General features: G+C 38.6%; 1 protein-coding gene across 3 annotated transcripts in view; it reads left to right on the top strand.

The window, feature by feature from the left end:
• The window catches only part of for (cGMP-dependent protein kinase for), a 1,322,775-nt gene that overhangs the window by 1,128,043 nt on the left and 177,698 nt on the right, over positions 1 to 17,034 (top strand). For all 3 annotated transcript variants that reach the window (XM_070086331.1, XM_053777365.2, XM_070086330.1), the window contains 2 exons: positions 12,422 to 12,535; positions 16,122 to 16,227. In XM_070086331.1, the coding sequence (XP_069942432.1) occupies positions 12,422 to 12,535; positions 16,122 to 16,227 (220 nt within the window). The remainder of the gene's footprint in view (positions 1 to 12,421; positions 12,536 to 16,121; positions 16,228 to 17,034) is intronic.

The raw sequence follows: 17,034 nt of genomic DNA, 5'->3' as shown, positions 1-17,034 counted from the left end.
TGATAGAGTCGAGTGTGGTTTTGTGGTGTTGGTGAGAGGGCTAGAAGGGACCATGATTGTTTCGGGGAAATATATATATATTTTTACGGATGTACTGCACGTCTGCAGGGCGTGAATGTGGGTGAATTCTCTGAATTCACATCACGCATCAAACACTGGTTACACTAGTAACACACATCAAACACTGATTACACTAGTAACACATCAAACACTGGTTACACTAGTAACACACATCAAACACTGGTTACATTAGTAAAATATCAAACACTGGTTACATTAGTAACACACATCAAACACTGGTTACACTAGTAAAACACATCAAACACTGGTTACACTAGTAACACATCAAACACTGGTTACACTAGTAACACACATCAAACACTGGTTACATTAGTAAAATATCAAACACTGGTTACATTAGTAACACACATCAAACACTGGTTACACTAGTAACACACATCAAACACTGGTTACACTAGTAACACACATCAAACACTGGTTACACTAGTAACACACATCAAACACTGGTTACACTAGTAACACATCAAACACTGGTTACATTAGTAATACACACATCAAACACTGGTTACACTAGTAAAACACATCAAACACTGGTTACACTAGTAACACACATCAAACACTGGTTACACTATTAACACATCAAACACTCGTTACATTAGTAACACACATCAAACACTGGTTACACCAGTAAAACACATCAAACACTGGTTACACTAGTAACACACATCAAACACTGGTTACACTAGTAACACATCAAACACTGGTTACTTTAGTAACACACATCAAACACTGGTTACACTAGTAACACACATCAAATACTGGTTACACTAGTAACACACATCAAACACTAGTTACATTAGTAACACACATCAAACACTGGTTACACTAGTAACACACATCAAACACTGGTTACACTAGTAACACACATCAAACACTGGTTACACTAGTAACACACATCAAACACTGGTTACACTAGTAACACACATCAAACACTGGTTACACTAGTAACACACATCAAACACTGGTTACATTAGTAACACACATCAAACACTGGTTACACTAGTAACACACATCAAACACTGGTTACACTAGTAACACACATCAAACACTGGTTACACTAGTAACACACATCAAACACTGGTTACACTAGTAACACACATCAAACACTGGTTACACTAGTAACACATCAAACACTGGTTACACTAGTAACACACATCAAACACTGGTTACACTAGTAACACATCAAACACTGGTTACACTAGTAACACACATCAAACACTGGTTACACTAGTAACACACATCAAACACTGGTTACACTAGTAAAATATCAAACACTGGTTACATTAGTAACACACATCAAACACTGGTTACACTAGTAACACACATCAAACACTGGTTACACTAGTAACACACATCAAACACTGGTTACACTAGTAACACATCAAACACTGGTTACATTAGTAACACACACATCAAACACTGGTTACACTAGTAAAACACATCAAACACTGGTTACACTAGTAACACACATCAAACACTGGTTACACTAGTAACACATCAAACACTCGTTACATTAGTAACACACATCAAACACTGGTTACACCAGTAAAACACATCAAACACTGGTTACACTAGTAACACACATCAAACACTGGTTACACTAGTAACACATCAAACACTGGTTACTTTAGTAACACACATCAAACACTGGTTACACTAGTAACACACATCAAACACTGGTTACACTAGTAACACACATCAAACACTAGTTACATTAGTAAGACACATCAAACACTGGTTACACTAGTAACACACATCAAACACTGGTTACACTAGTAACACACATCAAACACTGGTTACACTAGTAACACACATCAAACACTGGTTACACTAGTAACACACATCAAACACTGGTTACACTAGTAACACACATAAAACACTGGTTACACTAGTAACACACATCAAACACTGGTTACACTAGTAACACACATCAAACACTGGTTACATTAGTAACACACATCAAACACTGGTTACATTAGTAACACACATCAAACACTGGTTACACTAGTAACACACATCAAACACTGGTTAAACTAGTAACACACATCAAACACTGGTTACACTAGTAACACACATCAAACACTGGTTACACTAGTAACACATCAAACACTGGTTACACTAGTAACACACATCAAACACTGGTTACACTAGTAACACACATCAAACACTGGTTACTTTAGTAACACACATCAAACACTGGTTACACTAGTAATACACATCAAACACTGGTTACACTAGTAACATCAAACACTGGTTACACTAGTAACACACATCAAACACTGGTTACATTAGTAACACACATCAAACACTGGTTACACTAGTAACACATCAAACACTGGTTACACTAGTAACACATCAAACACTGGTTACGCTAGTAACACACATCAAACACTGGTTACACTAGTAACACACATCAAACACTGGTTACACTAGTAACACACATCAAACACAGGTTACACTAGTAACACATCAAACTGGTTACACTAGTAACACATCAAAAACAGGTTACACTAGTAACACATCAAACATTGGTTACACTAGTAACACATCAAACACAGGTTACACTAGTAACACACATCAAACACTGGTTACACTAGTAACACACATCAAACACAGGTTACACTAGTAACACACATCAAACACTGGTTACACTAGTAACATCAAACACAGGTTACACTAGTAACACACATCAAACACTGGTTACACTAGTAACACACATCAAACACTGGTTACACTAGTAACACACATCAAACACTGGTTACACTAGTAACACACATCAAACACTGGTTACACTAGTAACACACATCAAACAGGTTACACTAGTAACACATAAAACACAGGTTACACTAGTAACACACATCAAACACAGGTTACACTAGTAACACACATCAAACACAGGTTACACTAGTAACACACATCAAACACTGGTTACACTAGTAACACACATCAAACACTGGTTACACTAGTAACACACATCAAACACTGGTTACTTTAGTAACACACATCAAACACTGGTTACACTAGTAATACACATCAAACACTGGTTACACTAGTAACATCAAACACTGGTTACACTAGTAACACACATCAAACACTGGTTACATTAGTAACACACATCAAACACTGGTTACACTAGTAACACATCAAACACTGGTTACACTAGTAACACATCAAACACTGGTTACACTAGTAACACATCAAACACTGGTTACGCTAGTAACACACATCAAACACTGGTTACACTAGTAACACACATCAAACACTGGTTACACTAGTAACACACATCAAACACAGGTTACACTAGTAACACATCAAACTGGTTACACTAGTAATACATCAAAAACAGGTTACACTAGTAACACATCAAACATTGGTTACACTAGTAACACATCAAACACAGGTTACACTAGTAACACACATCAAACACTGGTTACACTAGTAACACACATCAAACACAGGTTACACTAGTAACACACATCAAACACTGGTTACACTAGTAACATCAAACACAGGTTACACTAGTAACACACATCAAACACTGGTTACACTAGTAACACACATCAAACACTGGTTACACTAGTAACACACATCAAACACTGGTTACACTAGTAACACACATCAAACACAGGTTCCACTAGTAACACATAAAACACAGGTTACACTAGTAACACACATCAAACACAGGTTACACTAGTAACACACATCAAACACAGGTTACACTAGTAACACACATCAAACACAGGTTACACTAGTAACACACATCAAACACTGGTTACACTAGTAACACACATCAAACACTGGTTACACTAGTAACACACATCAAACACTGGTTACACTAGTAACACACATCAAACACTGGTTACACTAGTAACACACATCAAACACTGGTTACACTAGTAACACACATCAAACACTGGTTACACTAGTAACACACATCAAACACTGGTTACACTAGTAATACACATCAAACACTGGTTACACTAGTAACATCAAACACTGGTTACACTAGTAACACACATCAAACACTGGTTACATTAGTAACACACATCAAACACTGGTTACACTAGTAACACATCAAACACTGGTTACACTAGTAACACATCAAACTGGTTACGCTAGTAACACACATCAAACACTGGTTACACTAGTAACACACATCAAACACTGGTTACACTAGTAACACACATCAAACACAGGTTACACTAGTAACACATCAAACTGGTTACACTAGTAACACATCAAAAACAGGTTACACTAGTAACACATCAAACATTGGTTACACTAGTAACACAGGTTACACTAGTAACTGACATCAAACACTGGTTACACTAGTAACACACATCAAACACAGGCTACACTAGTAACACACATCAAACACTTGTTACACTAGTAACATCAAACACAGGTTACACTAGTAACACACATCAAACACTGGTTACACTAGTAACACACATCAAACACTGGTTACACTAGTAACACACATCAAACACTGGTTACACTAGTAACACACATCAAACACTGGTTACACTAGTAACACACATCAAACACAGGTTACACTAGTAACACATCAAACACAGGTTACACTAGTAACACACATCAAACACAGGTTACACTAGTAACACACATCAAACACAGGTTACACTAGTAACACTCATCAAACACTAGTTACACTAGTAACACACATCAAACACTGGTTACACTAGTAACACATCAAACACTGGTTACACTAGAAACACACATCAAACAATGGTTACACTAGTAACACGCACCAAACACTGGTTACACTAGTAACACATCAAACACAGGTTACACTAGTAACACATCAAACACTGGTTACACTAGTAACACACATCAAACACTGGTTACACTAGTAACACGCATCAAACACTGGTTACACTAGTAACACACATCAAACACTGGTTACACTAGTAACACACATCAAACACTGGTTACACTAGTAACACATCAAACACAGGTTACACTAGTAACACATCAAACACTGGTTACACTAGTAACACAAATCAAACACTGGTTACACTAGTAACACGCATTAAACACTGGTTACACTAGTAACACATCAAACACTGGTTACACTGGTAACACATCAAACACTGGTTACACTAGTAACACATCAAACACTGGTTGCACTAGTAACACAGATTAAACACTGGTTACACTACTAACACATCAAACACTGGATACACTAGTAATACACATCAAACACTGGTTACACTAGTAACACGCATCAAACACTGGTTACACTAGTAACACACATCAAACACTGGTTACACTAGTAATACACATCAAACACTGGTTACACTAGTAACATCAAACACTGGTTACACTAGTAACACACATCAAACACTGGTTACATTAGTAACACACATCAAACACTGGTTACACTAGTAACACATCAAACACTGGTTACACTAGTAACACATCAAACACTGGTTACACTAGTAACACACATCAAACATTGGTTACACTAGTAACACGCATCAAACACTGGTTACACTAGTAACACGCATCAAACACTGGTTACACCAGTAACACATCAAACACTGGTTACACTAGTAACACACATCAAACACTGGTTACACTAGTAACACACATCAAACACTGGTTACACTAGTAACACATCAAACACTGGTTACACTAGTAACACATCAAACACTGGTTACACTAGTAACACATCAAACACTGGTTACACTAGCAACACACATCAAACACTGGTTACACTAGTAACACATCAAACACTGGTTACACTAGTAACACACATCAAACACTGGTTACACTAGTAAAACATCAAACACTGGTTACACTAGTAACACACATCAAACACAGGTTACACTAGTAACACATCAAACACTGGTTACTTTAGTAACACACATCAAACACTGGTTACACTAGTAACACACATCAAACACTGGTTACACTAGTAACACGCATCAAACACTGGTTACACTAGTAACACATCAAACACTGGTTACACTAGTAACACGCATCAAACACAGGTTACACTAGTAACACATCAAACACAGGTTACACTAGTAACACATCAAACACTGGTTACATTAGTAACACATCAAACACTGGTTACACTAGTAACACATCAAACACTGGTTACACTAGTAACACATCGAACACTGGTTACACTAGTAACACTCATCAAACACTGGTTACATTAGTAACACATCAAACACTGGTTACACTAGTAACTCACATCAAACACTGGTTACATTAGTAACACATCAAACACTGATTACATTAGTAACACACATCAAACACTGGTTACACTAGTAACACACATCAAACACTGGTTACACTAGTAACACGCATCAAACACTGGTTACACTAGTAACACATCAAACACTGGTTACACTAGTAACACGCATCAAACACTGGTTACACTAGTAACACGCATCAAACACTGGTTACACTAGTAACACATCAAACACTGGTTACACTAGTAACACATCAAACACTGGTTACACTACTAACACATCAAACACTGGTTACACTAGTAACACTCATCAAACACTGGTTACACTAGTAACACACATCAAACACAGGTTACACTAGTAACACATCAAACACTGGTTACACTAGTAACACACATCAAACACTGGTTACATTAGTAACACACATCAAACACTGGTTACACTAGTAACACACATCAAACACAGGTTACACTAGTAACACATCAAACACTGGTTACATTAGTAACACACATCAAACACTGGTTACATTAGTAACACACATCAAACACTGGTTACACTAGTAACACGCATCAAACACTGGTTACACTAGTAACACACATCAAACACTGGTTACACTAGTAACACGCATCAAACACAGGTTACAGTAGTAACACATCAAACACAGGTTACACTAGTAACACACATCAAACACTGGTTACATTAGTAACACATCAAACACTGGTTACACTAGTAACACATCAAACACTGGTTACACTAGTAACACATCGAACACTGGTTACACTAGTAACACTCATCAAACACTGGTTACATTAGTAACACATCAAACACTGATTACATTAGTAACACACATCAAACACTGGTTACACTAGTAACACACATCAAACACTGGTTACACTAGAAACACGCATCAAACACTGGTTACACTAGTAACACATCAAACACTGGTTACACTAGTAACACGCATCAAACACTGGTTACACTAGTAACACGCATCAAACACTGGTTACACTAGTAACACACATCAAACACTGGTTACACTAGTAACACATCAAACACTGGTTACACTACTAACACATCAAACACTGGTTACACTAGTAACACTCATCAAACACTGGTTACACTAGTAACACACATCAAACACAGGTTACACTAGTAACACACCAAACACTGGTTACACTAGTAACACACATCAAACACTGGTTACATTAGTAACACACATCAAACATTGGTTACACTAGTAACACACATCAAACACAGGTTACACTAGTAACACATCAAACACTGGTTACATTAGTAACACACATCAAACACTGGTTACATTAGTAACACACATCAAACCCTGGTTACACTAGTAACACACATCAAACACTGATTACACTAGTAACACACATCAAGCACTGGTTACACTAGTAACACGCATCAAACACTGGTTACACTAGTAACACACATCAAACACTGGTTACATTAGTAACACACATCAAACACTGTTTACACTAGTAACACATCAAACACTGGTTACACTAGTAACACACATCAAACACTGGTTACACTAGTAACACACATCAAACACTGGTTACACTAGTAACACACATCAAACACTGGTTACACTAGTAACACACATCAAACACTGGGTACATTAGTAACACACATCAAACCCTGGTTACACTAGTAACACACATCAAACACTGATTACACTAGTAACACACATCAAACACTGGTTACACTAGTAACACATCAAACACTTGTTACACTAGTAACACGCATCAAACACTGGTTACACTAGTAACACACATAAAACACTGTTTTCATTAGTAACACACATCAAACACAGGTTACACTAGTAACACACATCAAACACTGGTTACACTAGTAACACACATCAAACACTGGTTACACTAATAACACACATCAAACACTGGTTACACTAGTAACACATCAAACACTGGTTACGCTAGTAACACACATCAAACATTGGTTACACTAGTAACACATCAAAAACTGGTTACATTTGTAACGCATCAAACACTGGTTACACTAGTAACACACATCAAACACTGGTTACACTAGTAACACACATCAAACACTGGTTACACTAGTAAAACACATCAAACACTGGTTACACTAGTAACACACATCCAACACTGGTTACACTAGTAACACACATCAAACACTGGTTACACTAGTAACACACATCAAACACTGGTTACACTAGTAACACACATCAAACACTGGTTACACTAGTAACACATCAAACACTGGTTACACTAGTAACACATCAAACACTGGTTACACTAGTAACACATCAAACACTGGTTACACTAGTAAAACACATCAAACATTGGTTACACTAGTAACACACATCCAACACTGGTTACACTAGTAACACACATCAAACACTGGTTACACTAGTAACACATCAAACACTGGTTACACTAGTAAAACACATCAAACACTGGTTACACTAGTAACACACATCAAACACTGGTTACACTAGTAACACACATCAAACACTGGTTACACTAGTAACCCACATCAAACACTGGTTACATTAGTAACACACATCAAATACTGGTTACACTAGTAACACACATCAAACACTGGTTACATTAGTAACACACATCAAACACTGGTTACACTAGTAACACATCAAACACTGGTTACACTAGTAACACATCAAACACTGGTTACACTAGTAACACACATCACACACTGGTTACACTAGTAACACACATCAATCACTGGTTACACTAGTAACACACATCAAACACTGGTTACAGTAGTAACACACATCAAACACTGGTTTCACTAGTAACACACATCAAACACTGGTTACTCTAGTAACACACATCAAACACTGGTTACACTAGTAACACACATCAAACACTGGTTGCATTAGTAACACACATCAAATACTGGTTCCACTAGTAACACACATCAAACACTGGTTACATTAGTAACACACATCAAACACTGGTTACACTAGTAACACATCAAACACTGGTTACACTAGTAACACATCAAACGCTGGTTACACTAGTAACACACATCAAACACTGGTTACACTAGTAACACATCAATCACTGGTTACACTAGTAACACACATCAAACACTGGTTACACTAGTAACACACATCAAACACTGGTTACACTAGTAACACACATCAGACACTGGTTACACTAGTAACACATCAAGCACTAGTTACACTAGTAACAGACATCAAACACTGGTTACACTAGTAACACACATCAAACACTGGTTACACTAATAACACATCAAACACTGGTTACACTAATAACACATCAAACACTGGTTACATTAGTAACACACATCAAACACTGGTTACATTAGTAACACACATCAAACACTGGTTACACTAGCAACACATCAAACACTGGTTACACTAGCAACACATCAAACACTGGTTACACTAGCAACACATCAAACACTGGTTACATTAGTGACATACATCAAACAAAGACCTCTCTCCTCACAGTCACATACACACCAAACAGCACTTGCAGTTACATAGCGAAGCTTCGTTTCATCCAGAGCTAATTTAAATTACTCCATTGCTGTAAATTATAGTTAAACGATACGTTACAATTGTTAAAATGTATTTTTAAAAGCTGTGAGTATTAAGATCACAAAAGAAGTTAGTCCTGAAAGCCCACTGGACCGCCAGTCTCTCTCAAAACTCATACACACATTTATAATTACAGGGTTGGATTAGTTAACTCGACGGACACAGGATACAGGGTGTGTATGTAGGCCAGCGAGTCCATTAATCACACAATTGATTTCGTAACTTGTGGAGGAGTCACTTGCTGGTTATTGTTTGGCAATGGTGACTGAAACCTGGGCAGCTGCTAGGGGAGCAGGGATTGGGAGGAGAGGGATTGGGGAAGAGATTGGGAGGGAGAAAGCTAAGATGGACGGATAAAAATTAGAGATCGATCTAGTTGTTGTGTATCGAGGTATATCAGCCGCGTAGTTTATACAATGTTCGAACTCCCAAAAAATATTTGGTCAAAATCGGTAATTAATACCAAGTATTTTTTTAATTTGTGATGTTAAACACACACACACATGCTGGAGCTGTGAATCGACCCCTGCAACCCCATATGAGTGAGCACACACACCATTTTTAAGTGAAAAAAGGCGTACTTGGCTTGTAAAGCAATATTAGTTTCCCCAAAGAAACCATCGATTTTTTTTTCTCTAGGACTGCGGAAATCAGTCTAAACATTTCATTTACGTTTAATACTGACAAAATTTATGATGACCTTAAATTAAGGTTACAAAAGGTTTGGATAGGTTGCATAAATTTCAGTTAATCTAGGTTGCTATATTATGTTTGGTGCAAAAAATTAAAATTTGCTTGCCATGATATATCTGGCAAATATCTATCAATCCATATACACACAAGTACGGAAATACCTTGAAAAAATTGGTCTTGTTTGAGTCTTCTTGTTATAAAGTACCACATAACACACGTCTGTCGTAGCTATAAATAGGTAGTCTCACACTCCCACTTCTGACATCAGAATGACGGGTTTTTGTGTCTTATCAAGTTTCGGGTCTCTTTGAGGTCATGAGGTACCCGACTTGACACACCTCGACCCCTTTACTAACCATTGGCGAGCATTGTGCAAAACCACACTCACAGACCACCGAGTCGTGGCAAGTTAGCTGTCGTTCTGCTGTACACCGCCACGAGGCTATCCCAAAATTACAAAGTCTTTAGATAACCATTTTGCCACACTTCTCTCATGGGTGTCGGGTGATTTTACCATGACGAATGCGCTAACAACAAGCAGCTTCACCTTGCTGTCCACGACTGATTAAGTTGAAACTGTTTAGATAACAATTCGACAAAATGATCGCTTCAGTTTTTAAAGTCAATTTAACTATTAACGTTCAGAGAGTGTTATCCTTTGTGTGCTTGTGTGTGTGTGTGCGTGTGTGTGTGTGTGTGTGTGTGTGTGTGTGTGTGTGTGTGTGTGTGTGTGTGTGTGTGTGTGTGTGTGTGTGTGAGAGAGAGAGAGAGCGAGAGAGAGACTTTGTGATCGAGGCATGTGTGTACTTTCCTTTCTAGTTTGCTTCACTCTATCATATATTAATAAGATATCGTGGGCTGCCCAACCACCACCACCACTCCACCATCACCTTCACCATCCTGAGTGTACCATATTTTTTCCAGGATCAGTATTTTTAACCACCGCCAGTGGGCATATACCTACATGGGCACTCAAAAATAGTTTCACGTAAGGCGAAGGTAACTTAAAAGCAAGTACTTTCCTTGATGCTTAGGCATTAAAGAGTGAATGGGAGGCAGCAGTATGTGGGTGAAACCCACAACGTAGAGCCATTTGTTCTTTTTGTGGTTATTTGCTATTGAACGTTAACTTGCAGCAGTAAACCTCTTACAAATAGCGTCCGATTTATTCCCTTTTGACGGTTTGGTGGATGGTCTTCCCCGTGGCCTTGATGCAGGTCAGACCGTACTGGTTAATGACCTCATAGGTCAGCCTGTTTTTGCCAGCAATAAGCAGAGTAATAAAACAGGCCAGTGTATGGAGCGAGGGAGAACAAATCGTAATTTGGCGGTTGAGGATGAACCCGAAGCAGCAGTTTGTGTATGTCTGAAGTTTGCCACATGCATTGTGAACCGTTCTTTTAGAACGTCTTAATCTATGTTTACTTATGAAAAACCACTTGAGAATGTATAATTTCAAAAATTAAAATTATAAAAATGATTTTAGAAGCATTCTAGTAGTGTTGGTGTAGTGTTGGGGATGGATAGTTAATGCCCGTGCATAATCTACCTGAAATAAGTGGGAATCATATAGGCTACTGGCTACTAGTGTGAAGTTTGTTTTTAACGTTGTGTTATCACGGCTGTGGGAGGAGTTGACATGGTATCACATCGCGGAGAAATGTTTCTGTATAGATAGCAATAACCTAGGAGGTTTAAACCTAGGTCTAAAAGTACTTACATATTTTCACATTAACACTTGGGCTTATTTTCGTTTTTATATGCCATGTGTCATTTTTGTGAAACACAATAGTAATGTTTTTTTTTTTGCGAAATATTAACACTTGCGTGTTTTACCTTACAGAGGGTAAAGTGGAGGTGAGCAAGGAGGGCAAGCTACTATGTCACATGTCACCTGGCAAGGTATTCGGCGAGCTGGCTATCCTCTACAACTGCAAGAGAACGGCCACCATCAAAGGTAAGATCCTCTTACACGTCTCTTGGTCTCTCTTCTCTCCTCTAGGTTCTAAATATCAAGAATGGTAATACGTAGAGGTACTTAGCAGCATATGAGTAGTTATCCTGCCTTTGTTCATTTTGTTAATTTTAAAACAAAGGCCTCTGGAATTTTAGCTTTTATAGATAACATCCATATAGGGTATAGGGAGGTTCGACCCAAATGTAAGCCAGGGCTTTCATTTGATCAGTTGGAATGATTGCCTGGATATCTTTTTATTGAGTATTCCACACAAGGTCAGTCGAGGAAGGAATGATTTCTGATGAAGTGATGTCTGAAGGGTAGTACCAATGTTTTACTGCTGATAATGCTCACATGTTGCATCAGGTGGGTGGCTTTGTGCAAAACTTTAGTGTTTAAATCATCCACTGTCTTTTACCAGGGTAGGGTGACCTGATAAATGTAACATTCACTGCCATTCATTCAGTAGCTCTCTTTTTAGAAGTGTGCAGGCATTACAATTTAAAGGACCCTCCGTACTGCAACATTCCCACCCCTCCAAAGTGTAATTACTGTACTTACCACCTCCAGGACTCGAGTCTGGCTAATTAGTTTCACTGAATCTTTTCATAAATGTTACCTTGCTCACATTCCAACAGGATTCAAATTCTAAAATTCCACTTGTCTCCACTAAGTAAGATTTAACACGCTCACGCACGCCTGCTGGATGTTTAAGCCCGTACCACTTAAAACCTCCTTCACAACCTCCCTCAGCTCGTTCCCAGTGTTCTTCAGATTTGAAAACTACTTGTTTACGTCCAACCTTTCCAGGGGTGAACCATACCTGGGGGTGGAAACCTCAGATTTATACGCCCTCTTGGCATTTTATTCTGCTCTATCCTCACTAAATACCTCTCATAACCTCACAAAAGTCTTCTAATATCTACATTCCGTCCGAATTATTTGCATAATATTCACACCACACATTACTCTTAAACATACCTCCGTTGCCCCCCCCCCCCCACATACTTGTTGCAACGCTTAAAACCTCATGTCTCACACCCACATAAACATTGCTACAGTTATACTCTGGTGCTTTACGCATTTTAACTTTCATGTTATTATAATCGTGGGGGGAGCGCTAAGCCTGTAGGATTATACATCGCATGTGGGGGGGGGGATGGAAGGTAGTCAGGCTTAATTCAGGGAGCAGAGCACAGATCCAATTCCCTATATCAAGAGCCCCTCACCAGCGTCAAGGAACCTCCTTTGAGGGGTTTTTGCTTTCATTGAAACTTATTTCTCCCCACAGTTTCCTCAACACTCACCCACAATTCTCCCTTCGTCGCTTCTGTAGTTCACTTCGTCTTTCATAGACTCCCTCTGCTAACATATCCACTCCCGGATATATAAATATGCTCACTTTCTCCAGCTCCTTCCTTCCAGTCTGGTGTTCATTGTTTTATTATCTATTTTTTTTTTTTGTTATTCATCACGTTGCTGTTTTCTGTGTTCAGCTTTTGCACTGTAAATCTACAGATATGAACTATTCTTTTCAAGGTTCTGTTTGAATTATAGGTTTAAATGGAACGACTCAAGACTCGAAAAGTCACCTTTCATGGATCTTCCATACCTTGAGATAGTAAAGGTCCTTCAGACCCAGGTAGATTGTACATCAAAGAGGAATGGATACTAAAGATGGGATCAAAATTGTGACCCGGAGATTTGCAGCGATTGTTATCGATCAAGTACGAGATGCATTTCAACTCAGGAATTTCTTGATTGCATTGAAAACAAGATTTTTATACGTGATTCTTACAGTCATTGTAGTCAGTCTCTCTCAGGTATTCACTTCATCGTTGAGTTTTATCTCTAATTTTCACAAGTCTTGGTGTATTCAGATCTCTTGTTTTATTGGCTGCAAATGTAGCCCTCTATGACTTGCCTCAGGTAGATATAACCACATATTGGTAATTGATAGGCATGTCTTCATTTTTGTATCCAGAAAGGTTAGAGTGCAACCATCCTGTAATTATTGGTAGAGTGACATTCAGACACAACAGCCTCAAAAATTACACGGAGATCGACCATGTAAAGTATAGAATGAATCCTGAGATTCCAGATGCTTCTAGGTCAAGGTGCTCTTCGAATAAGAAAACTTCATCATAGCCATCGTTTCTTAATCTATATTAATTTGAATTATATCCATATTAATTATTAAAGTGCAGCAGTGATACTGGTGTGTAACTGCTGTCCAGCCCCTTCACTCACAGTGTCTTCGCGGACTGGTATATATTACGTTCCTAACACGAAGACTACCCTTTTTATTCTGTGATATTTACAGTTGATAGAGATCAGTGAGAAGCAATGCTTTCCTGTCAGTACAACCATGTTAGTAGTAGTCTTGTACTGATCTTGTCCCATCACAGTATTTTTTCTAATTATTTGAGGTTTAAAAATCTTCTCGAATCAACTTACAAATTGTTGGTTATTGCAACTAACCATGGAGGGTCTTTATGGAGTTGGGACTTTTGTCTTAGACGCACATTGGGTCCCAAGTAAGTCAGCTTTTTCTTAAATAGTAGTTGAGACAGTTCATTCCTGTGACATTGCTCTGTCAGTATCTCTGTCGAGCTTTGATTTAAAGTATTCGAATTTCAAAGCCATTTCACCTGATACCAGATTTTTTTTGTCCTCTTCCCACTGAGAAATAACTGCACAAGAGTTCTCCTCCCGGCAGACTTATTTGTCTGGACATTAATATAGATACTAGACAGAAGTCTCTTGAGATTTCAAATAGGTCTGCATTCTACCAATAAAATCTGCACATATGCTCGTATAGTAATCTTGTGATTCACATGTAGCTTGGATAATATTTCTTGGTGATAAAGAATGGCACTACTTAGCTAGGTATGTATAGCTTTACTAGAATACATATCAGCATCTCGCTGTAACCCTGCCTCTCACGTAGCAACCAGTGATGTTTAACCAGCAATCATATCGAAGATCTTCGTAGTCCTGTAGCTAAGGTATATTTTCAATATGGTATCTGTCTCTGGATGGATGTTGGCTACACTGCGTGAGCTCAATAACATAAACAATGAGGCTTTCATGTGTTGGCAGCAGGCAATATGTCGATAGGTAAAGTAATCATGTTTGTACCTTATTAAACTAGAGAGACGTAGAGTGGTTGCCCTTAGGGCAGGTAGGATACTGGGGCGCATACCTGTTGTCTTGTGCAATTAGCACAACCACCTACAGAGCTGGGTTTTGGGGTAGGTGGCTTGGTGAGTTGACACCCAAGCCTGCGTACGTATTGTGAAAGTTTTTATTATATGATTATGGATTGACTTATTTATATCTATGCAGTACATATATATTATTCATGTAGTACATGTTAAAATATCTTTAAAATTTCTTTTCTAAATACTCAGATCTATTATTTCTGTATAATTGTAACTCTAAAATTATATAAAATTTCAGCACATTTAATATGTTTGCATAATTTTTAGCGCAGTATTCCATACATGTTATTAGTGCCCTTGGTACCACCACTAGTAGCAGTAAGACAATACCCTGGTGTAACCCCGTGTCTCGTACACTGCAGCCGCCACGGGATGCAAGCTTTATGCCATCGACCGCAAGTGCTTCCAGACCATCATGATGAGGACGGGACTCATACGCCAGGCAGAGTACACCAACTTCCTCAAGAGGTAAGTCTGAATCACTTCACTAGCTTCCCTTCTGCCCTACTACCCACTAACATCCACTGCATACCACTCCTCAGTCTGATTGCTGGGTTAGTTGGATTTCGGTTAACTGTAGATTCCCAACGTGTTCTGTCCTGGTCCACTAGTATGTTTCTGTTCGCCCTGTGGTCCAGAAGATCCTAGAGTGGTTAACTCGTCTCCACATGCGGGACAAGGATGTGGCGTTATATTGGTGTCCCGGGAAATGAACGGGCAGAAACCAATACAAAGTTGCTATAACGAGCTCTCCTTATAGTAGACTTCTGTCTTACTGACTTCACGGGCCACATACACAGAGATGTCCCTGGGAAGCGGTAGGCCTGGTGACTTGTACAGACAAGAAGGAAACAAACAGCACAACGCGGGTTTTCAACAACAGGCGTCACTGTCAGACTATCCTCTCTTGAGTATCAGGCGCACACATACCACCCACAGTCACATGCAGCTGACTTTGCAACAGTTTAACAGCTAGTCCACGACCCAGGTCTTTCTCATCTATAGTAATTATAAATAGTTCGATGGGTTTAATGTTGCTTAAATTAACCGTGTTAATTTCTTGATAGTGGTTTTATTCATGATAGTAGTTTTTATTAATTTTATCTTGTTTTTCTTAGTACATGCTTTATTGCAAAAATGGTGTATAACGTGCACTATCAAAGCGCTCTTCAAATTTCAAAACTGTCTACCTGTCGTCTATCCACTAACACCCAGGCGGAACACTGGCTAAGTTTAAGTGGACTTTAAATGAGTGAACTGCTGCGCAGAATTTTT

Source organism: Cherax quadricarinatus, chromosome 18 (genome assembly GCF_038502225.1).
Source record: "Cherax quadricarinatus isolate ZL_2023a chromosome 18, ASM3850222v1, whole genome shotgun sequence".
Lineage (NCBI taxonomy): Eukaryota > Metazoa > Arthropoda > Malacostraca > Decapoda > Parastacidae > Cherax > Cherax quadricarinatus.
This window is presented reverse-complemented; position numbering and strand designations above follow the sequence as displayed.